Source organism: Perca fluviatilis, chromosome 23 (assembly GCF_010015445.1).
Source record: "Perca fluviatilis chromosome 23, GENO_Pfluv_1.0, whole genome shotgun sequence".
Taxonomy (NCBI): Eukaryota; Metazoa; Chordata; class Actinopteri; order Perciformes; family Percidae; genus Perca; species Perca fluviatilis.
Genome location: NC_053134.1, coordinates 12,800,957 through 12,824,140, shown reverse-complemented (window position 1 = coordinate 12,824,140; position 23,184 = coordinate 12,800,957). Strand labels below are relative to the sequence as shown.

The following is a 23,184-nucleotide window of genomic DNA, read 5'->3' as shown; positions in this document are numbered from 1 at the left end:
ACTGTGAGTCAGGCCTGTTAATGGTCTTGCACGACTACTGACTTCCCATGATTGTCAATAAATAAAGGAGGCATGAAGACGGAATGGAGATATACGTGTATATATATATATATATATATATATATATATATATATACCGCTAGAGTGGTGCCACTGCAAAATAGCCTCGGGAAGGAACTTGTTTTGGTGAAACGTGTACTGTGTATTGAAAAGTTGTTTTAGTCGTACAACAGAAAACTCAGATTGGACAGTCTAGCTAGCTGTCTTGATTTACCGTGCAGAGATCTGAGAAGCAGTTAACCATAGTCCTCATAAATCCACCGGAGTTTAAAATCCAAGACAAAGAAAGCATAAGTTAACGGACATCCGGCCGAAAAGAAGGACATACGGCTAAATTTCTGGCGACAACGGAGCAATCCCGGAAGTGGAAGATCGTGGATGTAGACTACTTGGGGACCATCAAGGCATACGTTTTGAAGCCCTTTTATTTTAGTGTGTGTTTTTATAGGTCTTAAGACAGTTAATTATTTTATCTTCAAGAGACCCAACAAAACTGACATGTAGGAAAAATTTGACATGTTTATGCAGAATTCTGTATAAGTGACTGTGTGTGCAGTATATACATACCCATATATATGCATGTGTATGACTTGCACAACCGGTACACATCCAGTATAGCATTCATTAAGTAGCCTGCTATCCACTGTCTTTTAGCCTTAGCTAACATTTTCCACAGTCTGTTCCACTGAATTTTGTCTGTAAATCTATATTTAATACCATTTGTGAAAGAGAAGAAGAAAATAGGGAGTAAGCTTACATAAAAATTTTATATTTTGCTCCAAAAGTGTTGCGCATTTGAAACATTTAGCTAAAAGGGTTAAAGGTTACTGGGTATTGCTAAGTCACCACTGCTTTATCGTAATCTGTAGAACATCTTTTTTGCAATTGTGAAAAAGAGTGTGTATGGTAAGTGAGTGATTTTTGAGTCTATTGTGAATTTGGAGCATAGAGTCCTGCCTGCCCAGTGGTCGAGGTGGCGCTCAGGGGGGCTTAAGTTACACCAAGACCCTGTTAAGAATTCACAAGCTGGGGGTTGGAGAGCGATGAGAAGGAGAAGGGACTTTGGGAAAGGTAAACCTGTGGTCAATCAATCACACTGGGAGTTGCACTTTATGTGTGTTTGTTTGTCTGTGTGCTAGAAGGGTGAAAGAGAGGCAAAACTGTGTGTTTAATTGACAGGAGGTATGGGTGTGGTGCGCACACACTCACAACCTCACACTCACAAAACACACACCTGTGGTCTCCCTTTCTGTCCTTGTGATGGTCAAAAACCTAGACACCGATCGACTAAAGTGACATTTTGGTTATTTCCTCTCCCTCTCTCTGGGCATGATTCTCGTTTTGGCGACTTGACACTAATTCTCTGGCAAGAAAGGTGTGTGCGTGTGTGTGCCTGCCCTTGTGTGTATGTGAGTGAAGAGAGGGGTGAGCTGAGGTGAGCTGATTCTATCAGGCTAAGTGTGACAGGCCAATCTGTGGCCAGCCATTTGCTCTGACTGTGAGGATGTCCAGGGTGTTAATGGGTTTGTACACACACATGGTTTAAATTGCAAGCACATTTCAAGTGGCAAAGATTTGCATGGTGGCTGCTCACTGGTTAAGTTTAAGGATTTGCTAGAATACACCCTATGGTTCATTAATGTTTGGTTAAATATGAAGAGAAGGAGGATCACTAGCAGAAATTGTGATATACATGAAAATCTGGACTAATACATTACGCATTCATGCATGTGTTTGTGGCTTTGCCTCTAACCTCTGGTTGGTGACCCATAACCCATTAGAGTGTGTCCTCTGTCTGCTAATGCACTTTCTACCCTGGAGACCTCAAACTCATTCATCCTCCATTTCTCCTTCCTTCACTCTGCTGCACACAAACTTACTCACTAAGACCCTTTTCAGATCTCTGTCAATTTATCACATATCACCCCTCTTTCACAGCTCTCCTCTCTTAGAAGTTTCCAGTATTCAGGATAACCATCCTGATATCTTTCTCAGATTTCACTAGTCTATTCTCACCCTCTCTTCATTTGTCATCTCATCATTGATTTCTTATTTTCTCAATGTATCTGCCCTTCTCCTCCCCTGTTTTCAATGTATATGTTTCTTTCACACTCACAGTGCTTCTCTGCCTTTGCCATGTCTTCTCAGTGCCAGCAGAAATGAAGGTGATACATGCACTCATGCACTCACTCACTCACTCTCACACATATACACACACACCCACACACACACACACACACACACACACACACACACACACACACACACACACACACACACACACACACACACACACACACACACACACACACACTCCTCAAAGGCTAGTACCAACACAAGAAACCAATTTTCAATTTACAGTGGAGTGGGAAATCTTCCTGCCCCCAGCAAGCAGTATCTCCCACTCCAATCTTGAGGGACAAGGGTTTGACAGCAGCTGGGAGGTGTGTGTGGGAATTTGGGTGTATCTATGAGTGTGCATGTGTGTGCATCTGTGTGTGTGTGAAAGAGAGAATGACAGACATACTATACAGATGAGCTTAAATGTAAAGCAAAAAAAGGAAAAGAAAATGCAGATCACATTCAACAGTTTGCAGTTTAGTTACAGTAACTGAAGCTCTGACTCTCCTTGTCTCAACTCCTAAAGTTTGGAGTGGTGCCCATCAGAGCCCTGGCAGTGACTGCTCTGGTTTCAGGGCTTGTTAAACAATGCCAGTGGGTAGGTTTGGTAATGGATCTAAGGGGGCTACTGGCACAAGGCCGAGCTCCAGGAAAGCAATCTGAGACTTGGCCTGGGTTGGCTAGAGGAGTCCCTGAATGCTCAAGGGCTGCAAGGGATGGAGTGCTGGGCACGGGCCCAAGCGTCATGGAGGTAGGGGAGGCTACCAATCTAAACACTGCACCCCTGAGACTGTTTGAGGCTTGGTGAATGAATGGGTGAAAAAAGTGTTTTTATGCCTGAAGAATGAAAGGGAATAAGAAAAACACAGATGTACATGAGTTTGTATAGGTGTGTGTGTATAACAGCTCCAGTAGTACTCACATGTTGTGCAGGACACACCAGCCACAGTGGGGATCTCCCGATCCGAGGCATTCACTGCAGGTTGAGTACTGACCACAGGCCTCCACTGGCACCCTTGTCAGCTGCAAAGAAACATATAACCATGATTAAATATGCTGGAGAGCCACTCACAGTTTGCATTTTTGTGTTGGTTGAATAAGCAAAAATATAAAAAGGAAACTTTACCAGAAAACAAACAGAGAGTGTGAAATAGAAGCAAAATGTGAAGTTTTAAGAAATCTAAAAGGGCTGCAGTGTTTATGTTATGGGAGCAATTTCAATGTGCTAAGAATATCTCAGCATCTTTGCTTCAGGAGTGAAAATAAGTGTAAAGGAAATATGAATCGTTAGATAATGGTCCATTTTTGTGCTTCCTCACAAGTGCTGCACGTAATCTACTAGAAGTGTAGCAGAGTACTTCAGACAACCTCTACATAATAGGCATGAACTTGTTGCAATCAGATTCTGTGTGGTCAAAGTATGTGTAGGTGGAGAGGTGAACAGTGAGAGTTGCACCCTTGACTCAAAACAAACCATATCTGCATTATTGTTTGCATCCTGAATGACTAAAACCACATTTTTACCACAGCTGTTTAAGATAGCTGTAAATGGTCTCTATTTGACCACATTGCAGCTGCTATTTTGTAAGAATAGTAACACAAAATCTAATTAGTCTATCTATTTAATCTAGAGCCAAATACACATTGGGCCCTATCTTGCACTCAGCGCAATTGCCTTTGTACACCGACGCATGTATCGTTCCACAGCGGACTTTTCCCTCCACAGACGCACGTCGGTAAATTAGGGAAAGTATTTGCGCTCCCGGGGGCGGTTCAGCGAAAAGAGGAGGCGTGTTCTGGCGCAAATGTTCCCTAGTGCTATTTTGCAGTTTCAGAAAACAATTCTGTCACTGACCAGGAAAAACCTGGTCTAAAGTCAGTGGCGCTAGTCTAAAGTCAGTAGCGCGTTATTCAGATGCTATTTTAGGGGCACGTGCTTGGCCATAATGTAGCGTGTGCACAATGCACATACACTTTGCTTCCCTCATCTACAAGGACGCAGCAGTTCCCATTTTTGCAAACCATATATAATTACAAAGAAAAATATTACTGAAAATGCGTTTGAGGTGTTTGGATAGATCAGGAGGCTACAGTACAGTCCTCAAAAAGTCGCAGCATTCTTTGTGGCTTGTTGTGTTTTACACAACATTTCCATGAATCATGAATGTGTTGATGACATAAATGAGGAAATATTAGAGTGGCAATGCGCGATCCGCTCCTGGTGGAGCGGGTGGATGGAGATGGAGTTGGGGGAGGAGGAAGGGGCACAACAGGTGCAGGTGGTGCGTTTGGAGGCCCACGCTCCATGGCTGTAGCAATCCTCTCCAGACTTGAGGAGATGCGCCCGAGAGGCCGCAGCAACATCGCCACCCGGCCAAGACGGGCATTTATTACTTTGCCGCATCCCGGACAGCTCCCGCTGGCGTGCGCCAGGCAAATCCGCCGTCATAATAGCAATCCACCATGGAACAAGCGCACCTGCTCTTAAAGGGAATGTGAGATGACGCTCTGATTGGTTTATTGCACGTTACGCCCAAACCACACCTAGCTACTTCAGACCAACCCATTTTAGATTTGCGTCAGGCGCAAGAGTCATTTATCCCGCCGTTATAATAGCAACAGCGCCCGAGATCCGCCCACAAAGCTACTTGCGTTTCACGTTTGATACTTGCATTTCAGATCGTTAAAATAGGGCCCATTGACTGCAAACACAGCTTTGTGATTCCGCTGGAGTGTCCAATCCCACCGTAGTTCAACATCATGTCTCCTTAATTCCTCTAATATTTCCTCATTTATGTCATCGACACATCCATGATTCATGGAAATGTGTAAAACACAACAAGCCACAAAGAATGCTGGGACTTTATAAGGATTGTACTGTAAAGTGCCTCCTGATCTATCCAAACACCTGAAGCGCATTTTCAGTAATATTTTTCTTTGTAATTATGTATGGTTTGCAAAAATGGGAACTGATGCGTCCGTGTAGATGAGAGAAGTGTATGTGCGTTGTGCACACGCTACATTATGGCCAAGCATGCGCCCCTAAAATAGCATCTGAATAACGCCCTACTGACTTTAGACTAGCGCCACTGACTTTAGACCAGGTTTTTCCTGGTCAGTGGCGGAATTGTTTTCTGAAACTGCAAAATCGCACCAGGTAACACTTGTGCCAGAACACGCCTCCTCTTTTCGCTGAACCGCCCCAGGAGCACAAATACATTCCCTAATTTACCGACGTGCGTCTGTGGAGGGAAAAGTCCGCTGTGCGTGGGATGCAAAATAGGAATGATACATGTGTCGGTGTACAAAGGCAATTGCACTGAGTGCAAGATAGGGCCTTAACAAACAAAAGTAATATGTTACGTAAGAATATAAAGTATTTTGTATAAGCACTAATTGTCATGAAAATGTAACTGCTTGACAGCTTCCATCTTTCCCCATTGGCTCCATATTGGAAACTTGGCCCCTTGGCAGAGAAGTCCATCTATTATGATATATAGCCCTGCCAATTCAAACTGGCATTGACTGGCACTGATTGGCATGGGCCTTGAGTGACCGAGCTCAAGGGGCAAAGCTGAGGTAGATCTCATCCACCCCCTGCTCTTGTCACCATGGTAACAGCATGGTGCAATAATAGGTGTTGCTGGCACTTTTGATTAATGAGCCGTCATTGGTGGATGACCGCTGTCACTCATGCCGTTTAGTGATGACAGCCAGGAAAGAGAGACAACATCATCTGTGTGGGACCGATATCAGGTTATTATGAGGGTAAAGCTGTGTGTGTGTGTATGTGTGTGTGTGTGTGTGTGTGTGTGTGTGTGTACCTGCACACTAACTGGAATTTCAGTCTTGAAATACATGTTTTAGATGAAGGTAAACAAATAGTTTGCCTTTCTCTGCCACATTCCTAGGTATTTTCAACAAATGTTTCCTTATAATACTTAAAAAAGGTGTTTGAATCAGGATTTTAATATCAAACTTAAACAGGAAGACACCAGATGATTATACTATTTCTGTGCACAACAATTCTCATGGAATTGGACAAAAGTAGCCCTGCAAATATTACTTTTGTAGTAGTAAGAAGTAGAGATATAGTACTACACTTGTGGAAGATTTGAATATAGTGCTCTGCTTAAAGACACTATGGCAGTGATGATGGGCACTGATGGGTAATCTAGAAAACTTTCACATCACCTCACAGCTTCAGTGCACCACCTCCAGAAGAAGCTGAGGATAAAATAATTTGGATACTGGTCTATCTTTAAACCTCCGGAAATAAGTGATGCAATTATACACGTCCTTGCAGCACATTTTACTGACTAAATTCCATATTTAAGGGTATGAAAAGGAATTATTAAAACGTCCAATGTGGGGCATGACTGAATGTAACAAGAGATCTGAAACGCCTATGCGTAGTGGAATCTCTACAGCGAAGCCTGGTACCCACGGCGGTTCTCTCTGTTGGACGCACAGACTATCACACAGCACATCTCTGCCTGACAGCGCCTCTCTCTCAAATAAAAACACATCAAGTCAATGCTACAATTTTGCACACACTCACGGTGAAAGTCATATTTCAACACGTGTGCACACAGATGCATGTGAACCTCAAAAATACTATCACTGAAGGCAGACACTGACACAATGGAAATACTCTAAAAACACACTACTACATCATTCTCTCTCTTGCTCTCTACATTTATGTCTCTTCCGTGTATCTCTACAAGTACTATAAATAGAATACTCAGTTAGACATGTGGTGGTACATTTTGCCCTCCCTACTGTGTAGAGGTGTATTTGCATTAGATAGATAAAGGGAATGAGTTTGAGATGGAATCAGAGAGATAGTGGTGCAAGTGTGTGTGCATCAAACTCAACACTGATCCTCGTTGCATCTCACATGATAGATTCCCTCCCTTCCTGTCACTCCCCACCAAGCCTGCTCCTCTCCTCCACCACTGCTAGCTAAATAACCTGGTAGTCACCGAAGAAAGAGGCCATTGTGTTAGCCTATGGAGGGATTGCAGCTGACAAAGCCTTATCATGAGAGTGTATGAAACCACAATCTCCCTGTGTACGTGTGTGTGTGCACGTTTATGTAATCTACGTAGCCATGTCACCGCATCAAGTGGTTAGACACCTTGTGATCTGCCATAAAAGCTAAGCACCCAAACAGAACTGCAGCAAACAATGCCACCATATCTGAACGCTTTATAATTTAACACTTCATCTGTGGCAGATATGCCGATACACACACCACCCACATGTACACACATATAAAAAAAAACACATGGATTTAGACTTTGTAGAATGGAAGGGACCTCCTGATGCCTATCAAGGCCTCAGATGCCTGCATCTGGGGAAATGATTTTCTCAACAGACAAAACACACACATTCACACAAAGACAAACACACACCACATTCAGAGCCCAGCAGAAGCGCTGGATGCCAATGTGAATCCTCTGTTCCAGAGCGCGGATCCTGATATCATTCATTCTCCCTCTGTCTGTCTGTCTTTCTCTGACACTCAGACGCTCTGAGGTGTGTAAGATCATACATTCATCATCTCTCCAAAGCCTCCGTTCTCTATCTGACACACACACACACACACACACACACACACACACATTTTGTCCCCTCTTTTATCAAAAAAAATTGAGGGATTTGGTGGCTAAGCGACCCATTGCACCCCTTGTCTCTCTCATCTCGACATCACATTCATTTCATGCAATCTTCTTCGTGGTCTTTGCCAGAGAGGCAACTATTACGGCTCAGTGTCTCTTCACTATGGCTGAGCTATCATATCAGCAGGGATAAACACAAAGGCTGGGATGCATGGCATTTATAATTTCCTCCTGTTTCAGGTGAGCAAATGACAGCCATTACACCCTGCAATCTCCCTCCTTTCACAATAGGGAGAGACGGAAGCTGCTGAATATAATCACACTTTTAAAAAAGGCCAAGATCACAGAAGTACTTGATGCCTTAATGTGTGGGGAGAGAGATGAAGACGTATTTGATCATTTACTGTGGCACAATGGCATAACATTATATATGCAGTATATATATATATATATACTGTATATACATATATACATATACTAAGTGTGTGCGTGTGTCTACTGTATCTGTGAAATATGTGCCAAAGAGAGATAGGAGGAAGAGTCTTCACTTTAAGTGTATTCACAATTTCCACTTCAAGATCTTCATCATTACACTGAGGAGATGATAAAGCTCGACTTTGTTTTTCTTTTCTCCCTCCTTAGATAATGCCAGGGGCCTTCAAGTCAACCTGCAGTGGGAAAGTGATCATTTCATAAATCTGCAGAGACTTTTATTATTAACTAAGTCTTCTGCCTCATCTCTATTCCTCTCTTTATCCTACTCTTTTTCTGCCCCCTCCACAATTAAACAGGGATTCCACCTGCAGCCAAACTCCACAACTCCAAATGAACAGAGAGGGAAATTAAAGTGATAGCCCAATCCAGCCTTACAGCCTGTAGGGCACACTAAACCTCTCTTATCTTTTATCTTCTTGCCCAGGCTAGAGTCGTCTTTTTCTCCTTCCCTGTTGTGAGTTTGTTCATTAGTTTGGCACAATGCTGGTGGTGCATCATTACTTTTGGCCCAGAAGCAGAAATTAATAATAAAAAAAAATTGGTTAAATGTATGTAATGTAATTTGGTCACATTGTAAGCAATGAAAGACAAATCGCTGCTTACGACAGTTTCTCCAATTAAATATCATAGAGTTATGCTGATAACTGCAAGCAAATTGTGATAAAGTGAAATCATTCATATACATGACAATGTATAGGAATAATAATTCCTGACCTCCATATTTCCATCGGCCAGCCACCATGTATAGATGCTCTGATAATATACAGAATATTATCAGAGCATCTATACATGCTCTGATAATATACAGAATAAACAGTCCCTCTTTCCAGGGCAGTATCAGTGTTAATGTCTTTTATTCTCTTCTCTATCTAACTGAATATCTATTAATCTGTCGTTTATTCCTTCATTTATGTACTGGTGCCTCTGTCTCTCTCTAATCCTCTTATGTCCCACCTCTCTGCTCTCCAGCTGGATGGAGGACAGATTGACGTGGGAGTCAAATGAAGCGAGGGACACATCAACGACCCACTACCTCGTCACAGCTGACGCCCCACTCAATCCGTCAACCACCAACCAACGGTATTATATCATAAGCTCAGTTAACAGAGCGGGCCAGTGGCTGCAAGTGGAATATTGTTTTCATTTGAGCTTCTCTGAGGTCAAATGAGAAAGCCATCCATTGCGCTGTCAGGATTGTCAGCGCATGACAAACGACTCGGATACAATCAAGCATTTTCACTTATCTTTCCATTCCAAAGAGGGTAAGGCCCGCCATACACAAAAAAAGGCAGTTAAACAAGCTTTGAGGCAGTTTACTAATAATAGTTTAAAGATTAGAATTTCCTGCATTAGGCATTCTCTGCTATATTTTTACCATCTGTCATCTTTGGTATGTCTATGCTTACCAAATAAGCAACAAAAACCTGAAGCATGGTAAGCACAGCAACAATAAATTCATACAGCAGAAATTGCCCTAATCATGCTCATGTTGTCCCATTACATTACACTGTCGGTGCTCAGTGCTAGAACCATGCTGAAGACATGATGGATGTCAAAGTAAAGTGGGGTTAGGTCTGACCCTTCAATGCACAAATAGGATTTGCATTTAGTCTGTAATGCCATTTCCCCCATTGGCAGGTGCTAGACGTGTTGCAACACATTCACACAGGCCAATTTTGCACAGACATAGCCTGGATAAAAGTCTGTATTATACAGTCAGAGCTCACAGTTTGTATTGTTTCCAGCACCCAAGAAAGAAGATGCTGATAATGACTCACATGAATGACAAATTTTGTCATTATAAAAAAAGTCTGTCATAATGTATACTGTAATGGGGCTTATAGATTCAAAACTATCAGCAACGGGGAAAGAGAGAAGAACACACAACTCAGTAATATAGTGAGAAACAGCAGGAGAGGAGAGAGAAGACAAAGGTAAAACTTCAAAGGGACTTTGACTGAGCCAGGAGTTCTCTCCAACCTTGTCTGTCCCACTTTGTGACATTTTTCAGAAGTGTGTCAGGCAGCAATGACTGAAACACATCAGCTCTGTTCACTTGCCTTGTTAGACCACAGCAGTCTGCAGCTAAACTGGGACACAACATTATAAGCACATTTAAACACCTTCATAACTCACAGCCACACACTAGAGGTGTGAGGAAGCCACAATGTAAGGGATGTGGTAAAAAGTTTCCCGCTGATAGAAATTAAAGGATGCTGGTATTAAACATCATTCATGAGATACGAAGACGCAATACTTTCACAAATTAGCTTGTCGGATTTCCCTCGGGGGGTTCAAAACAGAAAAAAAGCATTTGACTTTGAACGATCTCACCCCACTATAGCAAACATTTTCAATAATTCACACTTACAGATCTGCATTTGCAATGCTGAATATAAATAATTTAGCACCATGAAGTCGCAGCACTTTTGAGCAACAGTTTATATGCTGAATGTAAAAACCTTGGTTGAAAAGATATATTACTATAAGATATTACTTAAGCATAAAAACTATGTAGGAACATGGTTGATAAAATCTAACCGCTGACTGACTGAACAGTTGCTGGCAGGATGTGTTTGTTAGGTTGCTGGAGGGTGGTGGTATGGCTTGGGGAACATTGGAGGATAGATTGAATGACTAAGACGCAACAAAAACAGCTTAAACTGCTCCCAAATGCCCTGAAACCCACATCAAGTCACAGCACCGCCAGCCGCTGAGTAATGTACTCTGCTATCAAAATTATATTCATTCAAACTAATATCTCATGATCGGGTCCAAACAGAAGTTGCTTATGTTCCATTTGACTGTTGTGTAAAAGGTGTAGATGCGAACATGCACTATACAGTTAGTAAGGCTAACCTATGGATTTGTGCATTTCAGAGTAAAATCAATTTCTGGTAAACTTAAAGGGTTAGGGTTAACTAGATGTAACTAGATACTTATACAATGTATCTGGTTAAAGTTTGGATATTTTTGTCTACTTTTTCCCAAAAGACTTAGTAGGCTATTAGATGAAATAACTACATTTTTGTGGCATCTTAAATTTGATTACGCAATAGTACACTAAAACAGTACTATAAGCTGCTCACATTCTCCACCTCACACAATAACCTTTGTGTTAACTTCCAAATTCCACTGTTGACTTCAATAACTGTTCATCAATTCAGGGGAGTTTGTTTCCCCTTTACAATAGGTTTATAGCTCCAATAAAAAATGAACGCTTTGGAGGTATGTGATTTGTACTTTTAATTTATATAGTGAACTAACAGTGAAACGATCTCCCAACCTCCACCAACACCACCTTATTCATTCTACCCAGATGTCCTCATTGTGGTTGACAGATGAAGCAGTGTTAACATAGTAACATAGTAGTGAAGAACAGCAGCAGCTCACATTAACAGTGGGATTGACCTGTCCCTGTCACTCAAACATTTATCCTAACAGAACCAGAACATCTACTTAACCCACTAATAAGATGAATCGTGTGCGTCTGTGAGGGAGATACAGAGAGACAGAGAGAGAGAGAAAGAGAGAGAGGGGGGGGGGCGATCCAATTAGAGCACAGCCAATCACTGTATTAATGCGAGAGTAGGGATGACAGATTACTCTGCTAGTAAGAAATGGCAAAAGAAATTGAGGATTGGGGGATGGCGTGGGGTAAAAATGACAAAGGGTAGTGAGAGAGGGTTAGATATGGAATAAAGATGGAGAGAGAGGAGATGAAGAAAGAGGAACAAAGATCACAAAAGGCTGAATCCTCATTTGCTTTATAAATCCCCTTAGAAATGAATAGGGGTTGGAGGAGCAAAAATCTATAATCCTGAAAGAAAAACACATCTAACAAAGGGGACACAGTCACAGGAAGGAAAGAAGAAAAGAGATGAAAGAGAAATTAAATGAAGGATGAGAAAAATACAACGACTTGGATGTGGAGAGCATTTTATGCAGTACAGGATCCTGCATGGGTATGTGCGTTTATGTGGCTTTCTTCTCTAATGAGTGTATAATGTGACACAGACAAGTAGGGTACAGTGTGACTCTCAGCATGATGCCCCTGCCTGAAGCAAGGTTTATATTTCTCTGTCGAGGTGTTCCAGTGGTCCCGCCACATTGTGATTTATTTATAGTTCATTATCATAGCACATATATATATATACACATACATATATACTGTACATACATACTAAATTGATGTGTCTTTCAGTCCTTATTAGGGCTGCACAATTTATCTTTTTTTTAAGGTTATCGCAATATCAATGTGCACAATAACACATATTATGAAAGGCTGTGACATATCGCGAAAGACACTCAGAGATTTTTTTAGTTAGTTGAAAGAGAGCATCAGTAGAACACTGCACATTAAAATATTCATTCATTTTTTTAGTAGTGCATTTTATGTTTAACTCAATTTGTTTAATAAAATGTTGAAAACGATTTTTCTTTCGGATTTTTTAAATTGAACAAGCAATTTACTGTATTTTAGCAGAATACTGACACCAGCAGATAGGCAGAACTGAGTACACTATAATATCTGTTTATTTATCGCAAGATATTCAACAACATTATTGCATATCACATTATGTTCCTCATATCGTGCAGATCTAGTCCTTATAGACCAAAAGTAAACGTGTTTGCATTTCATTATTTTGTGATGGAAAGTGATACTAAAGTTTGCACTGAAAACTGCTTTAGCTTCAACTTAGCCAGGGAATCATTACATAGCCAAAGTAATCATTTTTTATTTTCTTTAACTCACATTGTGATAGTGAGTGAGGACATGGTTTGCAGTGAGGACAAGGTTTGCATTTGTTTCCCGTCAATAAAATGGAGATTACAGAGCCTTTTCTAAATGTTGTCCAAGTTGTTTTCAATGGCTAGGATCAGAAATATGAGCAACTCAAGTTGATCAATATCAGTTATTATGGTCTCCATATTGTCTCTTTAGTCTCTATACCCCAAACATGTAGATCAACTTCACCTCTAGCAGAGCCTCAAAGTCTCTGCCTGCAGCCTTTGTATGTAGTATTATTTATATGAAATATGAAAACATACAAAACCACCTATCAGCGAACAAGAAACGCACAATGCAGCACACATTTCTGCAATCTGCAATATTCTGACAGACATACCTATCCTTACGTAATCTCCTTTCTCTGTCCCTCTCCTCACCTTCTCTCCACCAATATCAGTCTGACCCTCACCGTCCTGTACCAGACTCTCACACCAGCCAGGATCCAGAGGAGGTCTGTCTCGTGGTCCACCCTATGCCTGGCACCACCAATCTGAAGGGAAGGGTTTCAAGGCTGAGAGCAGCAGGGGAGGAGCTGTATCGACTAACTCTGTTCTCAGCCTCCTGTTGTGGGGCCCCCTCCTCTTCTCTCTTTCTATCATGTGTTTCCTATTTCTGTATTTCCCCCTTGTTCCATCTATCACACTCTCTCTCTGAGTGTCGGGGTCTAAGGCCCCAGCAACAGCAGGTGGCCTTCTACTATCGACCAGCTCAGGCTGCTTTAATAGCATTTTGCCACCACTGGGAATTTGGAATGTGCATGTGTTTGTGTGCAAGCGGTTATTCTAAACCACCGCACTGATCCGGCAGGCAGTACGGTTATTCAAAACTCTTGCATGTACGGGTGACCACAACATGACCTTTGAACTTGGCTGTCCATGAGAGGTAAACAAGAAGCCAACACAAGAAATTCAACATGACATTTATCTATCTTATTGTTTTCAGTTATCTGTATCAGGATGTCTAGCAAATTGGTGCCTGGTATGTTGGGCAAATTTGATATGTGGGTGATTTATTTGTTAGTAACAAGTGCATAATGTGCATTTATTTTAGCCACAACAGATGGGAAAAATGGATCATGTAAGTATCTATCTCTCTTTGGATATGTAACACATGTTCTGTGACCCTTTGACATTTAATAAAACTTGACTTGAGGCAATAGCATGACAGTGAACAATTATGCTTACAGTTGACAGGGAAACTTTCAAGTATCATCTTGCTCTAGAGAAAGCTTTGAGAACAAACCTGTTATGCCAACATATTGTTGTTACATGTTCTCTACATTTCAGAAGCAATTTGCACTCATTTTAGTTTTAACTCTTTAGTGATTGCAGAGACTTGGAAACAGTGTTGTGTTTAACAGTTCGTCAGGACAGTACTGCTGGTAATAAAGCAGTACTGTAAAAGTGGTTTTCAGCCATCTGAATCTGCTTAAAGAATCACATTTAATGGGTAACTGATAAACTCTACTGACTAGAGAAAACAGAAAGATATTGCAATGAAATTGGAAAAATATCATTATCAGTCAAATTAATTACGGAAATGATTAGTTAGCAAATATCGGTAATGACTTCAATATCATACAAAACAATTGTAGCAGCAATGTTTTAATCCTGACCTGCTGTTTAAACAAACATCAACATTATAAAGGGTTTGAATGATTTCCTTGAGTTGCCTTTATTATTTTGTTGTATAAACCCTTCAGCAGTGGAGTATGTGTTTGTGTGTATTCGTTGTGGTCAGTAACTGGTTTCTATATTGGTGTGTATGGTTATTCCCAGATGATCCTCCTAAACAGTTAGTGGAGGTCAGCCCTCTAACTAGGCTAATAGACTAATTACGATGAAGGCCTTACACACACAAACACACACACACACGCACGCACACACACAGCACGCACGCACACACACACACACACACACACACACACACACACACACACACACACACACACACACACTATCAGCCAACAAAACCCACTTGGTAGGTTTTTTTTCAATATAAACTAATTGGCATGCAAATTACAAATGCTAAATTTGTAACACGATGTTGGGTGATAATGGCGAGACAAAAAGGAATCCAACATAATGGGAAGAAGTGAAAATTAAGTATTCCTAATAATTCATTTGTTATTCTGTAATATCTTCTGTAAGCCCAATTACACGCACTACAATCCAAAAGAGAGAAAAAAAACTAAATTCTCACATTGCTGGTTAACAGATTTGTACAAAAGAGGAAATGGATGTAATTGGATTCCATGACAAAACAGCATGCTAAATGTCCTTATTCTGCTAAATTGTGTCTCTCCCTCCCTCCCTTCCTCCTCTGCAGATCGACGGGCTGAGACCTCAGGAGAGGCAATGAGAGCTGCATTTGAAAGGCCACCTTCTACTCACTGTCTGTCTGATATTTAAAGTGTTATCTGGATGATCTGGGCTCTTGAAATGTGCTCGCATTTACACACATGCACACAAATAAATTGCACTACAGATTAGCAAATACTGACACTTTAATGGTGCCAGAGAAGTCTATAATCCGCTAAAGGTGCAGACAGGGGCAACTGGGCTATCGCTGCCAACAAAACTACAGTGGCCTTCTGTGATTATGGGTGGCAGGAAATAAAGAGGAGGAAGAGGGGGAATGATGTGCATATTATCTGAACTCAGAGCATTCGCTATATTATTTCTAAAAGTCACATATAATATATAATATTGACCAATAAATTAGGCTACACTGGACTGAAAAGAGAGAGATCCATCATGGATTCTTCAACTGATTATTTGGGATTACTAGCTCTTTAACAGTACTTTAATGAACAGATAATGTTTGTGCTGAATAGTAAGAAGAATGTGTGTTTAATGTTTAACTACTTCTCCAGTCTCAGTTCTATTAAATCAGGTCTTAAGACTTTTCTTTTTACCAAACTCTTCATTAAGTTAAATTTGGGACTATATACTATAATTATATAGTGTTGTTGTGTTTTAGCTATTTTTTTTTGTATCCTCTATTTTATTTTTACTTAAAACAACTAGTTACTTTACAAAACAATTTGTGTCTTTTTATGTTGAAATATAATGTAGTAAGTCCATGCTCTTAGTACTTTTTGTGTGTAATATAAAGAGAAAGTGAAAAACCAACACAGTAAGTAAGTCATGGCGGTGTGTGCATTTACGTCAGCAAAGCATGTGTGTTATGGACTTTCCATGGTGCTATTTTAGCAAGGTTTTGCCTCTGATAGAGGTCTTTACAGTCTCACTGTGTCTGTGTCCATTACACAAAGTGCTGCTATTTTGCTCCACATTCCAGGTACTAAGAGAGCTAGTGTGTATGTGTCAATCTGTATGTGAACAGACACACACACCAACACCCACACACCAACACCAACACACACACGCACATGCACACGCCACACACACACCACACACACACACACACACACACACACACACACACACACACACACACACACACACACACACGGACTGCGACCACTCGCTTGTCTCCCTATAATTTAAGACATTTAATCACTCCAACTCTACTCTCACAGTCTGTTTCTATAAAAAGACTTGTTCATGGCATCCAAATTGAGCGACAGCATCAGTTCTGGCAGGCTAATGCTATTGGCCAACAACACGGCCTCATCAGCTGATCTGCTCCAGCTGAGCTGCATCAGCTGATCTGCATCAGCGCATCAGCTGGTCAACTCCCCTCACTGCTAAATGGCTACGCTCAAACAGGGCGCCCTATTTAAAGCAGATTCAGTTTGCTCCTAACTGCTTGCTGCTCACTTCTCTGCAGCCCGCCACCTCCCCAGCTCCTCCTTGTCGTGTGTAACGTTGCATTTGCTTTTATGTCATCGTTGCTGCTCTATTCATGTGGGGGAATAGTTCAGCTCTCCCAGTCCTAAACTGTGTGAGCGTTCCCTAATGCTGCTGCTGTCCTCTGACTCTCTGCTATTTCATGGTGCTCATGAAAGGTCAGAGGACTCCCTGAACAGAGCCATAACACCAACATTTAATTCAGAATTTATCAATTTGAATTGCAATTTATTCAATAAAAATTGCCTAAATCATTTTTATTGTCATGTGTGTTCTTGACTTAATGGACCTGACAGAACTATCTACGTAATCCCTTTCTCTTCTCCAGCCAGGCAGTAATGGAATCCTCTACGCTACACCAAAGGTTATTGTTCCCTTTGACATAAGAAAATGATAAGTGGTTATGATATTGACTCAGCAGGGGGGACTTCTGATGTGTGTGTGTGTGTGTGTGTGTGTGTGTGTGTGTGTGTGTGCGCGCGCGCGTGCGTGCGTGCGTCTGACCTGGGTCTCAGACATGACATAGAGGTAGTGGTGGGATGAAGAGAAGGCCATGTCTCGGAGGATGGGTCCATTCTCCACCGCCTGCACAGTCTCATACTGCAGAGCACGAGAGGAGCCGTCAACCCGAATCTGGAAAAACACAGAAGCACATTAAGAATTAATTTGTTTAATATATGCATAATATTTCACTGCAGGGCTCTCATTGCTAGGTATTGTAATATTAACAATATTTGTATTTATTTTTGGGGCACTTTAGGCCTTTATTTGTATAGGACAGTTGAAGACATCAAGGGGGAGAGAGAGGGAACAACATGCAACAAAGGGCCGCAGGTCAGAGTCAAACCCGCGGCCGCTGCATCGAAGAGTACACCTCTATATATGGGCGCGCTCTACAAGGAGAGCTACCCAGGTGGCCAATATTAACAATATTAAAAAAAAAAAAGAAACCTTTAAAACCATATATGACGTATACTATCAAACAATTGTTAGATATTCATTGAATTAGTGCCAACTATAGAGAAAGTTTTAATTACTAAAAAATCCCATTGATTAACATTGAAATAAAGAATAGCTGAGGTAAAACAGAAGCAAAGGGAGAAAGAGTTGCCTTCCACAAGGAAGGACTTGGCAATGGATGCAATGTGACATCTAGGACAACAAAGAGTGCAATTAGGGACCAAGGTATCATTAAAAAGGTACTTCTGAACATTGGTATTGACATAATTGCCCAGCTACTGTATACAGCCTTAGGATTCTTCCCATGCATCATGGCTTTCTGTGCTGTATCTGAGAAGCTCATCTTTCTCTATTGCAGTTCCAGCTATTCAAAAGTGATTACAGTAATTAGGCATCTGGGCAAGAGGTGTGGTTTGTGGGCCTCTAGGTGTGTTAACTCAGCAGAAAGTGCATGGAATTGGCCCCATGCACACATGGTGGTGTGTGGAAGTGTTCTTGGTTGAGCCTGGACATCTGCTTAAATTGTCACACAAATGCAGGGTGTGGTGCAAATGATCCTTTCTACATCTGGTCCTCTGGCTGCACTTTCCCAGTAACACATAACGTTGACACATACCTACCTAAGCAACTTTCAGCACCCGGTAGAATACACACTCGCACTCACACACAGACCTGTGTGGGCTTGTGGACAGGTGTGAAGCAAGTCTTATTGTGTTGACTCTTGGTAGTTCATTGTGCTCTTCAGCACTTAAGGGTTCATGGGTAACAGGCACAAACAGGAGATAATTGGACAGGAAGCAGATGGTTGAGCAGACAGGTGAGTCACTTCATGATTATTTATTTATTTATTTATTTATTAATTAAGCTCTTTAAAAGGTTAAGAAGCCCTAACTGTTCCAAGTATCTAAACTGAACCATTTACTTAAATGTGCAAAAGTGGTGCTGTACCCACTAAAAACAGAACTGGTCTGTGTTAGGGACCAGTCAATACAGTCATGCATTGTTAAGAAAACCAAATCAAATCAAAAATAGTTAAGGGAAAACAGTGTACACCATGTGTGAACCATGGTTCATGAAGCACAACAACAATTCTCTTTAAGAATCTCTCATCTTTATCAAATAGCAAGTAGAATGAATGTTAGCTTTTTAGAAACACAATAAGCACATTTATGCTCCAGCCCCTGACTTTATTCTACACTTTACAGTCACAGAAAACAATCTACAACCATCAACTGCTCTACTATATAGTTCAGTGGAACCTTTCTTTGTCTTTGCTTAGTCAATCAACTATTGTATTGTAGAGAAAAAGGCTTAGTACACAGGGTGCAGTTTATGTCCTTCCCTACTCCTGCTGCTTCTACTGATATCCAGTTTCACAACATGACATTTCTTTAAACAGGCACCATCTTTCACCCTGATTTCACCCTACTCTCTCTCTTCTTCTTTGTTTCTCAGTCATTCTTCCTCTCTCGCTCTGCCTCCTGCTTGGCTTGTGTACTGATCTTGATCTCAAAGGACCTTGAGTTCTTTTGTGCATCAAAGCCTCACACACTTTCACTGGGAACTATTGTATGCTCTTGGGTCAGTTGTAAAGAAAAGAACAGAAGGCGAATAGGAGAGAGAAAAAGAAAAGAGGGAGGTAGTAAGAAAGAAACTATCGCGCAAGCAAGGGCCAGATTCAGCAGGTGGGGTTATCTAATCTGCCTGATCGGGTGTTAATTTGAGGCGCTGTGCGTATGCGCACTACACAGCATGTGTGTGCATGTGAATGTATGCAAAGATGTGTGTGTATCAGCTTAACCTCACTGTATATGAGAGAAGTGTGGAGCCAATTGCAGAGCAGAGTTAAAGAGCAGACAGTCTATGGGAAAGGCTGGATATAGAGTTTTATTGTGTTAGGACAGATCCACAGTCACCAGGGGAAGCTCCTGTCTATTATCCCTCTATCTGACCACCAACAAAACAAATGAGCCACCAGGGAGTGCACAGCATGTCCAAAAGCATGAAGCACAGGCACACTGGGACTGGAGGGCAACACATAAGGGAAACAGGGAAACAACTGATTGAAATCAAAGATCAGCGGATTTATTTGTACAGTAATTGGCACAAGTATTTAAAAGCAGTTTTACCCTGTGTTTTCTTTCATCACAGCAAAGTCATCCTGGGCTAGTAAGTTTTAAAACAACTGTTACTGCAGATTTCATCTCTCCTGATATCAAACTGCACTTCAAAGAAATATTCCAATACTCTCAAATATCCACCAGCAGCAGCAAAGTTCTGAGAAATAAACTGAAAATAAACAGATAGTGCATGAGTTGTATTACTACAGAACCACACAAACAAAAAGCCTACTCAGCGTAAACTGAACCAAAACCAAACAACCAAGTCAAAGCTAATGATTTTTTTTTTTTATTGAAATGACTAATCCTAGTTTCATTTTCAGCAACAATAATTATCAATATATCTTAAAGTCATTGTTCATCATCTTAAAATCATTAAGACAGCTACGGTGGTGCTAGCCAATATTATCTGATTCCTTTTCAACAGTAATAAAGTGGATTAGCTGCTCTATGCTAAATGGATTACAATGCTAATCTCTGCTATCACATTAGCACTACACAATAGACATTCACTGCCAGACAGACTTCATTTTGCCTCTGAGTAGTGGGAAGGTGAGAGATGCATCAGCCCACACATAAATGCAGACATACAAATAAGGATGCTGTTCACACAAGCTGCTGCGTCAATAAAAACATTGGCATTTCACTCTTTCTTCTTTTTCTTTCTCACACACACACACACACACACACACAGACACACGCACGCACGCACGCACGCACACACACAGACACACACACATGCACGCACACACACACAGAGTCTGGCTGGAGCTACTCATATGGTAATGTCGGATACTCTGGGGAGGGTGTCGAGAGAGTTACTGGTGCTTTTGACTCAGAGAGCACACTTCCTCAGCTCTGCAAAATATGTGTAGTAAACAATTCTTCGATAGCTCTGTGTGTGTCTGGATCTGTATGTGTGGATCTGTGGGAGAAATCCATGTTAAATCACAGATCATACAGAGAAAATACTTGTCCTCCATCAAGCGACCACCGTGGCCATAAACTGTATCCCCCTAGTGGCTCTGAGAGATAACTACACTAGCACCATCACTGAAGACAGACATAGAGACAGTGGCTTCTACAATAAAAATGCAGTATAGATGCACCTCAATTATCTTTCTCTGTGATCTTGAGTGTCTTCCAAGCTATTTAGACCTTTTGAGATCAGTGGCTATCCTTTATTTTTGGGGGATTTACCATTACATTAGAACATATTGTGAAGGCACAGGTGTTGATACTGTATATCAGAAACACTCACAACTATAGATACATTTAAATAACATTTGCAGTGTTACAGCTCAGAAATAAACAAATGCAATGTACCATGTGCAGATGGTATTTCTGCTTCAAATTTGTCAATGAAAAATAATGTGCCCAAAGTGACTATCTCCCTCTCTCCATGGGGCTAACAGCTAGCAGAAGGTGTGATACAGACAGGGAAGCCATTCCGGTGTGTAAAACCACAGGAGTACCCTCTCTCAGTTTCCTAGTATTGGCACTGTGCACCACAGAAGCACATGGAAATTACCACTCTTCCTCTGACTGAAAAGTGTACTGGTAGAGTCTTTATCTTACTATACATATGCTGTTCAACAGAATAAAATTACTGTAAGACCTGTGGTTCAATTATTTATGTTATGTTGTACAATAAAATCAATAGCATGCATGCTGGAAAAATGCAAATTATATCAAGCATACAAAATATAATATATCAAAGATACAGATCTAAGAAAGAACTTCTAATCTATTTAAATTCTATTATCAAGTTATTGCAAAGTCAAAAGTCACTGATTGCTTGCTTTGCCATTGTCTGAATCCAACAGACACCTTACATATCCTAGGTCAATTATGTTGTTGCCCTTCTGGAACTTTCTTCCGAAAGTGAAAATTGCACTTTTGTACCTCTAGTTACACATATGACCTCTTCTATTCATTTTAGATAAGCTCTGAGAACTGGTGTGCGATTATGTAGAAATGACTTGACTCATTGGTGAGATGGATTTTTACCATTTTAGGAGTAGTCTAATCAATCCTCAGGAGACATAAAAAATACTGCTGTAGTAGTGTTAGTGCAGATAGTGGTTGTGGCTAAGTGCAGGAAATGCACAGTCAAAACTACCCCCTCTTGACAAGACCACATTGGGGAAACAGCAAAGTGAAAGTGTGCTTCTTAAAACATACAATAACTGAAGGGGAGGAACTGTGTGTGTGTTTCTGAGTGAGGACTGTAAGAGTGATTGGAGAATTGTGTCCTTGCCTGTAATGGCATGGGTTTTGGGGTGGCAAAAGGAGAGCTAGTCACACAGAGTTGCAGTCTGTTAAGCATGGCACCCACACTAAGACAACATGGCTGGAACACACACCATGACCAACATGCTGCTGGTGGAAGCCAGAATAAGCTGCTGACTATGGTATCACTGTGGTCTGACATGGGCTGTGCAACCACAGTGAGATGAGTGGGCTGGAGAAGAATGTCATCCAAAGTCACACAGCATGCTGGGAAACCTAAATTACCACAGAATTTGTGCGAGGAACTCCATCAAATCCCTGAAACGTGCATGGGCAAACCCAGTGTCAGTGCCAGCATTTCTGCAGCCAAAAAGAGTAACGAACCTTCTTTTCTGCTAGATATCCACATAATAAAATTATAAGTATTGTTCCAAAATGTACTTACAATACAAGATGCTTTAAAATAAAATTGTATTTAATAACTAGGGTATTGCAGTATATTGGTATCATTCACCAATGCAAGTTCAGGAATTGTGTTAAAGTGGCCATATTATGCAAATTTTCAGTTTCATAATTGTAATTTGAGATTGTATCAGAATAGGTTTACATGGTTTAATTTTCAAAAAACACCATATTTTTGTTTTTTTGCACATTGCTGCAGCTCCTCTTTTCACCCTGTGTCAGGTCTCTGTTTTAGCTACAGAGTGAGACCTCTAAACTTCTGTAAGATCTTTGTTGTTAGTCGCACATGCACAGTAGCTAGGTAAGGATTACATGAGCTAGCTAGCTGTTTCTCTTACTTCGGCCTGTACAAGGCAGGATTAGCCAGGAGACTTCTTCTAAATGAGGGCGCGTGGAATACCTGCAGAACAGGGACATGTAAGTAGTTCTATACAGTTTATTTTGTAGATTAGGGTGAATTTGTATTCACTAACGGTATGCTAACGGTTAGCCCCCTAGGCCCT

The 23,184-nt window shown here is 41.1% G+C and overlaps 1 protein-coding gene across 3 annotated transcripts in view; it reads right to left on the bottom strand.

Moving 5' to 3' along the window:
• The window catches only part of plxna4 (plexin A4), a 250,922-nt gene that overhangs the window by 86,049 nt on the left and 141,689 nt on the right, over positions 1–23,184 (bottom strand). For all 3 annotated transcript variants that reach the window (XM_039791208.1, XM_039791207.1, XM_039791206.1), the window contains 2 exons: positions 17,412–17,540; positions 3,104–3,204 (listed from right to left, as the gene is read on the bottom strand). In XM_039791208.1, the coding sequence (XP_039647142.1) occupies positions 3,104–3,204; positions 17,412–17,540 (230 nt within the window). The remainder of the gene's footprint in view (positions 1–3,103; positions 3,205–17,411; positions 17,541–23,184) is intronic.